Source organism: Clarias gariepinus, chromosome 16 (genome assembly GCF_024256425.1).
Source record: "Clarias gariepinus isolate MV-2021 ecotype Netherlands chromosome 16, CGAR_prim_01v2, whole genome shotgun sequence".
NCBI lineage: Eukaryota > Metazoa > Chordata > Actinopteri > Siluriformes > Clariidae > Clarias > Clarias gariepinus.
In genome coordinates, this window is record NC_071115.1 from 21,654,370 (window position 1) to 21,669,797 (window position 15,428).

At 39.2% G+C, this 15,428-nt stretch overlaps 1 protein-coding gene across 1 annotated transcript; it reads left to right on the forward strand.

Annotated features, from left to right (window-relative positions):
• The first annotated feature begins 98 nt into the window (after positions 1-98).
• Positions 99-11,539, forward strand: LOC128544165 (uncharacterized). The gene is made up of 10 exons (XM_053514165.1): positions 99-490; positions 576-674; positions 753-811; positions 3,669-4,170; positions 4,252-4,305; positions 4,459-4,537; positions 5,570-5,702; positions 6,017-6,115; positions 7,181-7,368; positions 9,243-11,539. Exons 2-10 carry the CDS (start codon positions 577-579, stop codon positions 9,396-9,398), a joined length of 1,368 nt encoding a protein of 455 aa, XP_053370140.1. The 5' UTR covers positions 99-490; position 576; the 3' UTR covers positions 9,399-11,539.
• Positions 11,540-15,428: the final 3,889 nt, after the last annotated feature.

A 15,428-nucleotide genomic window follows, 5' to 3' on the forward strand; every position in this document is an offset into this window, starting at 1 on the left:
GACAGCCGCTGTCGCCTCGTAGCTAGTCAGTGTTGCGCAGAGCAGCCCATAGGTATAATGCAGCATAATAACTAATGCTTAAAATCAGTCGTTTCAATAGTTGAGATCTATTACAGTTAGCTTGGTAGAGAAATGTAACTGTTGCAAACTCGGTTCTGTTTTTTTTTTTTGGTGCAGTTAAACTTTCAATGTACGTAGAGGTTCCGTGAAATATGATCATCCTGGTGTATCTGTACTACCTGGCAACACTGACGCGCACTACCCTCACATACAGACCGCATACTCTGTAGAACTGTAGAGTGTCCACAGTACAGGACTCGTATTGGACAGCTTTTGATAGCTGTAATAAAATATAGATAATTATGAATACAGTGAACAAAGCTTATGTCTTTGTTTTTATAATTATGTAACTTTTTTTTTTTTTTTTTTTTACCGGATACGAGGCCACTTCCACTTCCTGGCGGGTGACTTGACTCTGACATTTTCCAAGGTACAATGGTTATACAGACATGTTGCCTTTACATTATGATACATTGTTTTAAACGTTCATTTTCCGGGATGTTTTTTCCTTGCAGCATGTCTGCGCTTGTGGGTGAAGCGATCAAACAGTGCAGAGCAGAGGAGCTAAAACTCACCGAAACTATCCGGCAGTATGGAGAGATTTTACGCTCCATGTAAGTCATGTTATTTCTGTTTATTAGCATAGTCGTGTTAATGCGTTTGCTTTGGTAATAAGGTGTAACTTTTGGCAGGAAAACGCGTGTGAAACACAGCACTGAAGCGGAACCCACGACCAGCGTGAAGGATCATGGTAAGAAAATCAACATGGATAGAAAAGTCCAATAATTCACACAAAGTAAGATAACAGCCCCTGTAGAGATAAATCTCGCTCAGGAAATGTATATTAGCATTCGGTCATTTACGTCCTCGATGTATTTCGCGCATAACATGTTTAGACTTTGTTTTATGTGTAGCGAAATAAGCCAGTTTTACTACACGATAGTATGGTACTGTTGTATTAAGGTGGGCGGGGCTATTTTTGTAGTGGTTACGTCACATCTACCGAAGTACCGATCAGAAATAAGCTTGTACTTACGTCAGCTTTACCTCAGAAAACCAAACTCAGAGACTAATGTTGCGTTCACATTGCTAGCCTGAATGCTCCATAGACATATGAGTGCGCATACATGACGTTTCCGAGGACAGACGCGTTCACATTGGAGTCACTTAGAATGACATGAAAATACAACATAAAGTGTATGCGTGGTTTTTATGACCATTAAACCTTTGTTTTTGTAAAGGTAAATGCGCATTTTCAGAGTCAGTTTAAAGCATTCTTTATTGCTGTTTTTATTATACAATATACTTCAAAGGAAGATTAAGCAATTCTAATCCCATACACTTTTTGTATAATTCAGCAAATATCTCCTCACAGTCTGCGAGCTCTCTGTTTTGTGTGTGGGCTAAAATCTGGTGTGTACACACAGCTTAGGCTCTGTAAAAGGTAAACAAACAAAGTGGTGCAGACCATGGCACAAAACACTATTCCAGGCAATCAGAAACAGGGAGTGTGTTTGTGCTCATGCAAGGCACAGGGGGAAGGGCAGAGTGAGTAAGAGCAGCAATGGTTCTGGCTGCATTGTCAAGAAGAAGAGATGACAGAAATGCATATACATACAATAGTGATAAGTTGCTATAAAGCCAAACAACATAGACAATAATAGTAGTGCTTCGCTTCGCAAGCACCACTAATTAAAGAAGATTCTGAACGCTGTACTATATCACACAGGCTAAGGCAGGGGATTTGTCTTTTTCACAATAAATAATAACAAGTCGCTAACTGTCAGTCGCCGACTCTGCCAGTCACTGAAGAATATGTGTTGTCAGAGCAAAATAATGGATTACATAAACAAATCGAAATCTTGGATTTGAATGGTTTGTTTAACTGTTGTATACAAGCAATATCACACATAAGGTTGTGCTGGATATCATGACGGCTGTGATTTTTGATATTTGTTTATATTAATTTTGGTCACCTAGTTATACTGTCATTATGTTTCCATTAGTTGGGAATGGAGCTTCTGAAGGGGCAGTAAAGTTAAATAAATCAACAATCTTTTTTCCAGAATTTATCACTCCCCCCTTTAACAGTCCAACAACAGAATGAATTCATAGAGTACAAGTCTACCATTTTCTTGTAAAAGCAATGTCATCATCATTGAGTATCCATAGAAAAATGCATTGGGATTTGTTGATATATAAAGCAATTTTGGGTTGTTTACCAATTTATCTCTGCTGTCTTATACAAAGGACTTAGTTTAGGAGTTACTCACTACGTTCTCAATCAAATTACAATCTTTGTGTGCCTTTTGTTAGGACTGAACTTGGTAAAACTTCTTTTAAATATGCTGCTACTTCAGATTGGAATCTTCTTCAAAAGGAGATAAAGTTACAGAACTTAGTGTCACTTACAAATTTTAAGTCCTTATTGTGTAAAATTTGAAATCAAATTGTGTGTGGTTGTTTTTAATATGTAAACTGTCTTCTTTGTAATGTCTGTTGTTATTTGGCTGCCTATCTTGGCCAGGACACTCCTGGAAAAGAGATGTTAATCTTAGTGAGTTTTCTTCCTGGTTAAATAAAGGTAAATGAATGAAATTAATCACTAAACAGATAAAATAAAATAAAATAAAAATCTGTAAAAGCCTGTGAAAAATCTCACTTTTCCTAATAAGTGTCTTTAACCCCATGTGTTGTCTTTGTCCTACTTAGCTACATTTAGCTAAATGTTTGACAGAAATGCTTGGTATTATTGGATAAGCATCTACTACAGATTGCATACTAGTGCATGTGTAGAAATCTGGAATCCCTGAACTACTGCCTGTTTTGTCATACAGTTAATGTTCTGCTACATTTAATTTAGTTTGGTTTTCTAATATATGCATTAGGACAGGGTTTATAAGGCTTTGTCCCAAATGATGCCCTGCAGCTTGTACTGTAAGTGCAAAAAAATTATGAGGTTTTTTTTTTTTTTATGTTGTGTATGGTTTTTGTCTTAAGTTGTTTTTTAAATATTAGTAACAGACCCAAGGCGGGTAGCTATTGTGTATTGTGTTTGGTCATTCAGCACTGTTCAAAATCTAAAGTATATTAAAAAAGCAGATATTAGGTCACACATTTTTTTACATTTATAATGGAGATGCATTGATCGATCAGCCAGTGAATTGACTGTTTTTCAGCTTGACTGGCCATGACCAGCACACAAGCTTCAAGCACGCAAGCTTCAGAGTGAGCCAACAGAAACCTATTTTTATGATGTTATGTTATGATGATCAAAAGTCACATGCATCAAAAAGCATACGATCAGACAAGTCTCAAAACACTGCTTGTGTTTGAAACTGTGCATGCCCGCACGACTAAAACTGCTCTATATGTGCTCATTGTCAAGTTGATGTTTGAGTCTTTTGAGGCGGCTAAACTGTTCACACATGACGTGTGGTATAAGTGAATTAATTGTTAAGTTTGTTTAGCTGACAAGCACTGAGTAGGACTTAACTTTAGTGTGATCAGGTTTCTCCATGTTGGTGCTTTTAGCCAAACTCTCCTTTATTATATTCCTCTTACCACCAACAACTGTGTCTGACAATCATCTTTTATATATTTTTTAGACATTCCTTTGAAAGAGAGACAAGAAGTTGAGCTCCTAGAACAAGTCCTGGAAAAGGCTTTGAAAGTCCGTAGCAGCTCTGTAGTTGGCTCAAAATACCAAGAAAAGCCCTTTTCAAAAGGCAGCGCTAGTAAAGCTATTGCTGTTAAAGATCGTGATAAAAGAAACCCACAAAAATTGTCCTCTGAGGTTAAAGAAAGTCGTCAGGGCGCAGGACAATTAAAAAACACTGATGGCCATGGGGGTGGTGCTACACGCCGGGTTTCGGGCAAGACAGGACCATCATCTCAGCCCACCGTCAAAGTAAAGCAGTTGGGTACAAATTTGACCCAAAAAACTACTGGAACATATGTTCAAAGAAAGCCCTTCCAGATCAACAGTTGTTCCCTAGAATCAGACAGAGTTATGAAGCACATCGGATTATCTTCTTCAGAAAAGGGGACATCCCATTTGGATCAGGAACGAAAAATCCAATGTGAAGCATCAGCTCCTGAGGAGCAATGGTGAGATTAACCTCTGATGTTTAGCATTAGCCATAGCACTTTTTTGAATTTACTTAACATTACATGTTTTCTGTTTTGTAGGGTACCTTCACCTTTGTTATCGTTATGGCTTGCACAACGGACCAAAAAGAACAAGTTAGTTTTTGTGTGCGAGTGAGTGTGTGTGAGTTTGAGAGTGTGTGATCTGAAACAAGATTATCTTAGTACCTTATCTGGTCTCATAGAGCTCGTCGCAATATTGTACAAGTTATAAAAAAAAAGTTGTAAAAAATGTGTCTCCGTCAACAGATTGTGGACTAAAGTCTTGACCAGACATTCTAAGCCTGTACCGGAGAGAGACCACTTTAAGAAGAGACTTATCAGTACTGTATCCTTTCTGTGTTGGCTAGATTTTCAACACAAATTTTTAAAAGGAAGGTTTTGTCAAGCCAGGCCTAACATTTAGTTCAGTAGCTAACACAGAAGTCCTGTGTGCTTGAACATAAGTTTTAGCCATTTTGTGTAGAGGTAGACACCCCGGCTTACAAAAAAAAAAAGTAAAAGTCCTTATTAGGTACATATTTGTTCTGTCCATTATGTAAACCAGTTTTTTCTAATTAGCACAACTCTTTAGATAGATAGACTTGAATTGATGAGTAACATCACCTGTTTATTTGTGTAATTAGATAATTCTGGGCTTGGTATCTTTTTCTTTTTTCTTTCTTTCTCATCTGTTATATTGTGAATTCTTATCCTCATATTGTATTTTTGTTGTTTGGTTTTGTCCTTTACTGTCAAAACTACTCAACATGCTTTGGCAATACTGACGGTGCCAACCGTATTCTAACTAAACTGAACAGAACCCTAACCCGACCATCAAGTCAGTCTTCCTTAATTTTTCTTCTTTTAATAGCCCAGATGCTAGTTTGGCTTTTATAATCAAAGCATTTCTTGACATATGCACATGTGTCGTCCAGCTTTGCATTTGGCACTTAATTACTTCCCTTCCCTCCCTTTTACACTGAATGCATGTAAAGCTCCGCTCTGTAACTCTCTGTCAGTGACATACCTTGCTGTAAAGCACCTCCACTTCCAGGTAAAAATGTTCAGGGTTAGGCTTACAATTTTCATTCCTAAAGCCCTGAATAATCTGACCTAACGATGCCACTGGGACCTGCACATGAAAAAACAGGGGACTTATAACATTTGCAGTTAAGTTCAGACATAAAATATTAACATAATGAATTGTTGTCTACTTTAAGCATTTCATATTATGCAAATTATTTTGCTAATTAGTTTTTAATGATAAGTGTTATAACACAAATTTCTTTTTACATATTCAGTTCAACCGTGGGTCATGCATGTCACTCTGGTTATTTTAAACTGTACATAATGGCTCCTTGACCTCTAAATGTACCAGTTTCCCACAGAATGGGCTTCTGTCCACATGGCAGCCATGGAAGAACAACTAGGTGTCCTAATGCAACTAGGGGTGGACCTGACTCACTGTTATAATGCTGAGCTCCAACGCCACCAACTGGGATTTAGTCCAGGTAGGAGATTATTAAAGGAACAGATTTGAAGAGAGCGCACGAGAGAGAGCGCTCTTCAGGGAGTCTGCAGGAGATTGTAGCAGAAGGGTGTAGGAGGAGAGACTGAGAGATGAGCCATAAGATCAGAGGGAGTAATGTGGAATTAGAGTTTTTCAGGCAGCTCACTCAGGAGAGAATTGATCTAATGCTCCCATTTACTTAAACATCAAGTCAAGTGTTGTCTCAGTGGAAACTGTGGAAACGGCGCTGCCCCAGTCAAGCTGTGTGTAAAAATATCTTGTACTCTTTGTGTGTGTGTGTGTGTGTGTGTACAGAACCATCGACAAAGAAGGACTATGAATCGCTGCTTATGTTGGCAGGCCTGGAAAAAATGATGGTTCAGGTCATTAATGAAGCTGGTCATCTCAAAAAAGGTACTTTATAAAGCCTGTCTTATGAGGGACACAAACAGAACGTAGAGCTTTTCTGCTGGCATGGATCAGTAACTAAACCAATCTGCATGTGTGCTCAATTCATAAGCTTTGAATGAAATTAAAAGGTATATAACATGAAGATTATTTTAATGAAATCAAATTGTATACATGAAGCATAGAAACACTTACTGTGGTCAGAGTTAATTCATTTAGATTTGAAAAAAAAATCTTTGGATGTAAACATTGCATATAGTTATACACAAGTTTTATTCTGTAACTTTATATCTATAAGCTAGGTGTGACAATAAGTCTCCAAAGTAATCCATTTCATAGATGGTTCAATATTTAAAGAGACTCATGGTCTATTCAAAAACAGTATTAATATGAAATGTGTTTATGGAAGGTTTAACTGATGCAGTGATAAATGAGGTACACTATAAATAAACTGGATTAAACCGACAACATATTGTAATAAAAAAAAATAATAATAATAATAAATAAAAAAAATATATATTTTTTTTCCTAATTTAGTCCTGGCCCACATTAAGGCTACTACCTCCACTCAGTCGGGAGGGCCGAAGATATCACGTGTTTCCTCCGAACCACGTGACGCTAGCCGACTGCATTTTTTCGAACTGCTCGCTCACACACCGTTAGGCGCGGCGTAACAGACTCAACATAACAGGAGGATAACGCTATCCACTCCTTCCACTTGCGTTAGCTCACAGACGCACCTGATTGGCTGTAGAGCCGTGATTAATGTGGGAGCACTACCACCCTCATCCCTCCCCTGTGAAAGAGCTCGACCAATCAGCTCTCTCTAGACCTCCGGTTGCAAGAGGTTACAGCATCACCCGTGGATCGAGCAGGCGATCTCCGGATGATAGGGCGAGCACCGTGCCACTGCGCCACTCGGAGGCCTTACATATTGTAATTTTAATCTCACAATCAAATTAAAAACTGGAACTGGTGAAGTAAAAAATAAGCTGTGAGAAAAGGCTCGGCTGCTAGAATGGTATTATCATTTTTAACTTTGCTTTTTTTTGTTTATAATTGTTTCCTCAGATTGGGAGAAGAAGATGGCACAGTGGCGTGGGTCACTGTGTCCGTTGCGCAGCAGGATTGATTGGCATTGCTCGGAGCAACCCTTCCTGCCCCCCACAATAGCCTACAGCAGCAGTGGCGAGCTAGAAGACCTTTACAGTCTGAGACTACAAGTAGCTCAGCTGAAGCTGGAGATCCACATGCACCAGGTCGGTTTCTCTCACCTGAACCACAGCTTTCTAAACCTGCTTACTTGTCTATTGATTAGGTGATCTTTAAGGTAAGCAAATTAATGGACATTAATGGAGTTATTGGTACATTACTTAAAAGTATTATGTCTTTTGAATACATAAATGTTTCACCTTAGAAAGTTGAAACAGTTTATGCAAATTTCTTTAAGCTACAGGGGTCGCAGTAGTATTAGTATGGTGTATAGCCTCCTTTTGCAGCCAATACAGCATCAATTCGTCTTGGAAATGGCAGATACAAGTTCTGCACAGTGGCCCGAGGGATTTCGAGTCATTCTTCTTGGAGAATAGTGGCCAGGTCACTTTGTGATGCTGGTGGAGAAAAATATTCACTTTCATGTTCACTTTCATGTTCATCAATCCACTCTGTCACCAGTCTTGCTGTATGTATTGGTGCATTATCATCCTGATACAGGGCACCATCTTTAGGAAACAATGTTTGAACCATAGGGTGCACATGGTCCCCCAGAATGGTTCGGTAGTCCTTGGCAGTGACGCGCCAATCTGTCCGAAGTATTGGGCCTAGGAAATGCCATGATATTGCAGCTTAAAACATCACTGATCCACCCCCATGCTTCACTCTGGGCATGCAACAGTCTGGGTGGTACGCTTCTTTGAGGCTTCTCCACAGCGTGACTCATCAGAGAACAATACATGTTTTACATTGTCCACAGCCCAAGATTTTCGCTGCTGGCACCATTGAAACCTCCAACATTAAATTGGCCTGTTTTTCAGTTTTATTGTCCAAACTCTGTATATAATACATAGGAATAAGAGTATAATGAGAAAATAGAGAAAAAATTATATAGAACATGTAATTTTATAATTATTTTATCTATTACTCTATACAGAACATTTAGGTCATGTTTTTATATATCAGTGCTGACCTGTCTATTGGTAATTTTGTTAAAAATTTGTTTTTAATGAAGGGCAAAAGACCAACAGTAATATAATTATACTCTGATCAGCCATAATATTACGACACAAATCACTGTGTTCATATTGTGTAGATTCCTCTTGTGCCATCTAGGCAGCTCTGTCCCCTCTGGTATTGAGTCCACACGACCTCTGTGCTGTTGTATCTGGCAGTAAGACATTGGCAGCAGATCCTTTGAGTGCTGTGGGACGCGGGTGGGTCACACATCCCATGGGTGCTTGATCACATAGGGATGTGTGGAGTTTAAAGCCTGGGTCATCGAGCTTGGGCCCTTTGTCTGCTGGCCCCTGTGCACAGTGTACTACTGCATGCACAATATGCTGGTGCACAATATTAGAGGTGTTGCACTGAAGATATTTTTAAGTAAATTTGTTGTGGAAATGTTTCTTTTAAATAATTATTTGGATAATTAAGGATGTTTTTTAAAAACCTCTAATGCAAAGATGGCGAGATGTAAATATCATTTTTATCCTTGTCCAATAAACCTTTGTCTTTTGCTTGTCCTTGTGCAAACGACAAAGTTTTATTGGACAAGGATGAAATTAACAATGATGAAGAACTTTATCCACGAAGTCCCTCAGACTCCTCACAGTAACTGCTGATGAAACAATCCAGGCCACTTCTGGAAGAAGTACAGCTAGCTCTGTGCAGTTAGTATTTGTATATTCAGCACTTGTAATAGCAGGTAGGCAAATGTTAGTGGGTTTGTACCATTAGTGTTTTCTTCATTGTGTTTTTAATGCCATACCTGATAGGTTGCATGCACACAAGCCATAAAGCCTCTGTGGTTCTTGTTCACCTTTTTACATTTATTCACTTTATGTCTATGCTTCTCCCTGTGTTTAATTCCATTACTCTAAGCCTTACAGCTGTTTGCATTTTTTTTTTTTTACCACAGTGCATGTGTGATATACTCTCAGATCTGATCTCCTGTGAGTCCTCCTCATCTGGACGGCCCAGTGCTACTCTACTACGTGGTGTGTATTCACTCCTGGGTGAGGGAGGTACTCAATTTCCCAGCCTGGTTTTGGACATTGATTTAACTCAAACATGAAGAACAATGAAACCGGACTGATTTAGACTGGGAATCTGTTCAAATCCTGTCCTCCTAAAGTGGATATGAACTTTTTTTTTTGGTTGTATTTGATTGACAGAAGTTAGCTCAAAAGCCTCCTATCAACTGGGTTAAATATTGGCAGGAAAGATGCTGCAGCTGCTCGGATGTTTCGAGAATAAAGCTGCCAGCTGCTGTTAACAGCTGCCTTTCTTCTAGTTCCCACCATTTTAAATCGCTGCACTGCAAGTGTTAATATGGAGATTCATCAGCATCTTTTACATTTCAAACATTTATACTACAAAGATTGGTTGTCAAGAGTCAAGTTTTGCTAAGTTTTACCAGTAGAGAGCACCATGTTATTAGATTGAGTATTGGCTTAAGCCATGCCTGTACTCTTGATTTGCCCCTTTTCCCATGACATAGCTTATACAAACAAATGAGTAAATAGCAGAGAAGTTGTGTGCATTGAGAACAGCAAAGCTGCAAACATGACTCAACAGTAGCGTGAACACCTGGATTGGGGTCTAATGCATCAAATGGTTGTGTCTGTTTAGGTAAGTTTGTGTCTATGGTTGTTAGTCTCGTAATTAATTGGTTTTATTTGACTTAAGCATTTTAAATTGGTAAAGGACAGTCATTTTACTTTAATCTATTGTAGAAACACACTTAGGTGATATACCCCTTTTTTACAATTTGCCTAAAAATAATTTCATTTAAGTCTCAAATATGACAGCAATGTTTCTACTGTAGTCTTAAGGCTTGATTTATAGGGTACTTACAGTATTAATCAAATGTCCTTTTTGGTAATTTTGAGACATTTAGATGGGTCTCCATCGTGTGTGCATTTAAAGAAAAGTCAAAAAAAAAAAGAACTTTGCCTGTTTTTTGTCCTAGCAAACCCCTAGCTTGTTGCTTAGCTCTGCCCAGAGGTGCAAGCAGGGAGCAAGGCTGGCCCATGTAGTCCCATCCGATAAGAGAACTACTGTATCTCAAGTTGATAAAAAAGTTAATGCTGGGCTGTTTTGGTGGCAAAAGTAGGAGCTACTCAATATTAGACAGGTGGTCAAAATGTTATGGCTGATTGTATATACAAGTGTGTAGCTAGCTAACAAAGTAAAATATTTTTGTTTTGTGGGAGTCCCAGCAGTTGAGTCACTCTTAAAGATCACTCTTAAAAAGAAGTGAAGGGTTTTTTATTTTTTTTGCTAATTTAATCCTGCATTTAGACTGCCACAGAGGGTCTGTGTTCAAATGAATCACGTATGTGTAGGCTACACTGGCCCAAACCTTTCTTTAGTTACAAAGGAAATGTGATTGACACATTATTTTTATGCACTGTTTTATGTCTACTACATAGGTTTTATGCACAGAGTAGTTTTAACATGCTGCCCTCTCAACCATGTGATTCATCCCACACTTTTCAATACAATAAAAGTCTGATTTGTCATCATTGTCAAGAATACGCAGTGCGATCAGTGCTGTCCACTGCTTATAAGAGGACTTTGAGTGCAAGTCTTTATTTATGCCAAGACTCCTGTAGGTGAAAGTGAGATCCTGGCCATGTAGGCTGATCCAGACGGGGGGACAGGTGGTGCTGGTGGGTGCCTCCTCCAACCCCCCACACACTCCAACTTTCACAGTGACTCAGCACGAAGAGGGGAAACCAAAAACAGAGCAACATGAACTGGATATAAAAGCCAAAACACCCACCCCACAGGCATAAGCTCACTCAATTTTAAACCACCATGCCCATCTATATCATTTAGCCATCGATCTGATTTAAAATCAAGGACACACAGGATAGGTATCTTGCCTGTGTTGCCTGTAATGCAATCATGAAACAAGATGTTGGTGATCGTGTTTAGCGATGAAATTTCAAGGGAAATTCTATAACGCCCCCAGCCAAGATCTGTAATGTGTCTCAAAGGCATAAACGTGTGTTTGTCTGACACATAGTGTTCTCACGGATAGTGATGGTTGTTTCTTGGCACATATAGTCTGGAACAACAGATTTCCCTACCATTTATATTTGTCACTGTAATTCTTTTTATTTATTTCCCATACATTGCTATAGAATATGGTACATTGTTTCATTTCCTTTGTAAATTTATGTGAAGATCATTGATTTTTTTTTTTTTTTAATAAATACATAAAAAAACTGGTCAATTAAATTATTTGCTCATTATCCTTTGTAAATTTATGTGAAGATCATTGATTTTTACAAAAAAAATTGTAAAAATTTACAAAAATAGGTATATTTTTTGCTTTCACCTGTGTGTATACACATGTACTCTAAAGAATCCCCATATGAAACACTTTTGTACATACTCCTTCAAATTTTTAAACCTTTAAAAAAAAAAGTCACCTTTAGCTTTGATTACAGCACAAACTGTGACAGTTCATGTGTTAAAATGATTCTCCTTAAGCTATTATGCCTATGCCATCAGTGGGAAAAAATCCATTGATACTATAGCCTGGTCTTTCAGTACAATCAGGTCATAAGCTGACTTCATTCTATTGCCGCATAACATTGCTGAGTCTATACCTGAACAACACTGCATTATCACAGATTAGAACACTGCCTCCAGAGGCTTGTGCAGTGAGCACTATGCATGAATAGGGCATGACCTCTGGAATAGGGTCGATTTGAATTCATCAGACCACATGGTCTTTTTCCATTGCCCTAAAGTCTAATCTTTACACTGTTTAGCAAATTTAAGCCTTTTTCTGATTTTTCTTACTAACGTTATGGCCCCACAGCTGTTTAGTATGAGACCTGTGAGTTCTTATTAAGTTGTGTGTGTGTATGGTGTAATGCTCTTACTTTTACTATTAAACATAACTACTTTTTTACTGCTGATTTTTTTACTATGCAACTTCACATATTTAAATGACCTCCATTCAGGTCTGATTTTTTTCAAAGCCAAATTTATTCCACAAATTTGACGGCACCAGATCTCAACTCCCTCTAACTTCTTACATTCAACCTAATTCTGTATAAATAGTTTTTTTTGTTAAGATTTAACTTAGGGGATCTATGCACTTGGGTTATAAGGGCTTTTTTATTTTTATTTTTTAAGGGCTTGCTCTAGCAGATCAGGTAAACATTGCTATTGCTTATCCTTAGTAGTGTAATCATGTGATAAATCATGGTGAATAGACAGAGGAAGTTCCCTCTTTGGAAGGAAGCACAATAGGAATCTTTTATAAATAAACCAGAACTTTGAAAGACTTGGGGGCAGGATAACATGGTGGAAGTCGATGATATGAAACTTTGAAAGCTTTAGTGCAAAAAGATCCCCAATACTGCAGCACCTTGGAGGGATGAGCTATAGGTGCTCCTGGACAACATGCAAGGGACAGGATGGAAAGAATGTCCTCCAAAATGGCCCATGTCCTTTTTTCCTTTCCTGCCACCAGTAATGGCTGCTCTGAACTGTTTCTTGAGTTGCTTAGAATATCCTTTGTGATGGTGCTTCCCAGCAGAGCACAGCATGACGAGGAGGACTGTGAGGACTTTACTTTGGCTTTTTCCTCTCAAATCTGAATTGTCTGCCCTGTCCAATGTGTTGTTTAGGATGACTCCCTCTAATCTGATGCACTGCATTATCACAGCCGGACAGCGATTAGTTTAAAACTGTTTTCCAACAGGGTGAATGTCCACCACCGTCTTATTTATCTTTTTATTAAGTTGCAGGTTTAATTGTTTCCCTGCATTATATGATGATGTCACTCTTAAAATCCTGTGCTGTGTCCATCTTTGTTTTAAAAGCACACTACAAAGATAAAGTCATCAGACTTTAGAACTGGTGTTCTACTTTCGCGTGGAAAGCAAAAAGAAATAGGGACAGTATTGTTCCCTGGGAACTGATTCCCACCACCTTTGACCCAGACACAGAAACTGCTACTGCTTGTTGGACAGCGCATAAGAAGAAATGCAGGAAAAAGAAAGAAGGAACCCCCTTTACCAATGAACAGTGTCCCCTGTGAGAAGAGACCAGATGGATGACGACGTTTTTAATTGACAGGAAGTTGCCACCTTGCCTTTTGTTTAGCATTTCTTTCTGCAAACTTTGTTGATGTGTTCACTCAGGTAGCAACAGCGTGAACATGCAAATAGGACAATATGTTCAGGACACCCCCAGAGAGCAATGGAACCAACTAGAAAAATATGAGGGTTCACATTCATGGTTTACTGCCACTGAGCAAGTGTCTAGTGTCAAAACAACTCCAGAGCCACATGCACATTTAAGACACTTTACGCTTGGGCAGTAACACCAAGCCACTGCTGAAGTCCGTGCTGCCGTCAACACAGCTGTCAGTCCCCTGCATTCCTGTCCTTGGGGGCGAATGGTTCCCTAAGGCTAGCGAAGAAATGATCCAGAAACTTAAGGAATCAAAGAACAGGACAGGTTGTCTGTAAGCCTTGTGGAACAAAGCATCTCCAGAGATCTGTGTAACTGGGAGGGCAAATGTACTGGGCTTTATGGTTAAGGATTTTGAGACTGTTTAAGGACCAGCCTTTTAAACGTATCCATAATGTGACACATGCTGTCACAGGGTACATGGGGCACTAGGTGGGGTACTCCCTGGACATGGTGCCAATCTGCTGCAGGGCTCACAAGCACACACTCCTCACAGACTCATTCACACAATGGGCAATTTGGAAATATCAATTGGCCTAACCTGCATGTCTTAGGACTGTGGGAGGAAACCCATGAAGCACAGGGCAAACATGCTAACTCCATACGCAGACCTGAGGCCAGAATCAAACCCTGACCCTGGAGGTGTAAGGCCACAGTGCTAACCACTACGTCACTGTGCTGGATAGGCTTACCATCATATTTAATTTCCTGAAATTAAAAACACCACTTCTTGGTCTCATTTTTGTTCTGACTGTGGTGTTTACATGGTGCATTTTCATTCTAGCCTACGTTTTAAGGGACTATTTTTATTCCATGTGAATACGTCTGTATAACAATGGACAGAGCTTGGTCCCCGTCATTTATGGAGAATATTTTAAATGTTTGAGTCATTTGGGTGTGTTTAAATTTAGTTATGACACCTTTTGTGTCTGCTGATGCGTAGCAGTTCATTGTGGATTTTTTTGTTTAAGTAGATGTCAATAAACTTTCCATTTCTAACCTTCAGTTACCGTAGTCCAAAGTCTAGATGCATTAAATAAACACATTTCAATAGGATGTGCTGTGAAATAATATGCCATTTGCATGATTGTTTGTTTTTTTGTCGATGTCAAATTGTCACAGTCATTTTACTGCTAGTCTTAAGACTTTTGAATAAAACCTCAAATAAAGAGAGTTATAATTGCCTGACATTGCAAGCTTCACGACTTCTCTCTCATGCTCTAATCCATTTACTGCGCTTTGTGGATCTGAATCGATTTTCGTCTTCTCTGCGGTCAAAAACCCCTTACCATCCAGATCAGGGAGAAAACTCCTCTTGTATGCCTATACAAAGCCGTTTTTTTGAAGCATTTGGCAACCTGCCTTTGTGTGCTGCTGCGTGGGTGGGTGAGGTTGTGTGGGCACGCACAGGCATGCGTGTGTGTGCGTGTGTGTGATGGGTTTAATCAGCCACGGAGGGAGTATGCATAGCTCAGCTGTGCTCTTAAATGGAATTCCCTCTGTTTGCTCACAGAGATAAAAATGTGTTTGGGATTGTAGAACTTGACAAAATGTTCTTTTGTCTTTAAAGCCGTCACATGCTCATATGATCTGTTCCATTGAGATATATTTGTTATTTCATTTCCGAAAGGAAGAACGGCTGCAGAGAGTCCTGAGTAAGACATGGCTTTTGAATGGTTAACTCCCACCCTCCCTTCCCCTTTCCAGCTCTTCTTTTGATCCCCATTCCTCTGCTGTTGTATACAACGTCACGCTGTGGCTTCAGCCAATCACTTCTGCTACTCACTCCCTTCACTGCATCTTTACTCCACCCCCTGCCTTTGGCACATTATATACCCACACGCAGCCCAGCTGGGAGAGTGTTCAACATGCTGCTGCTGAT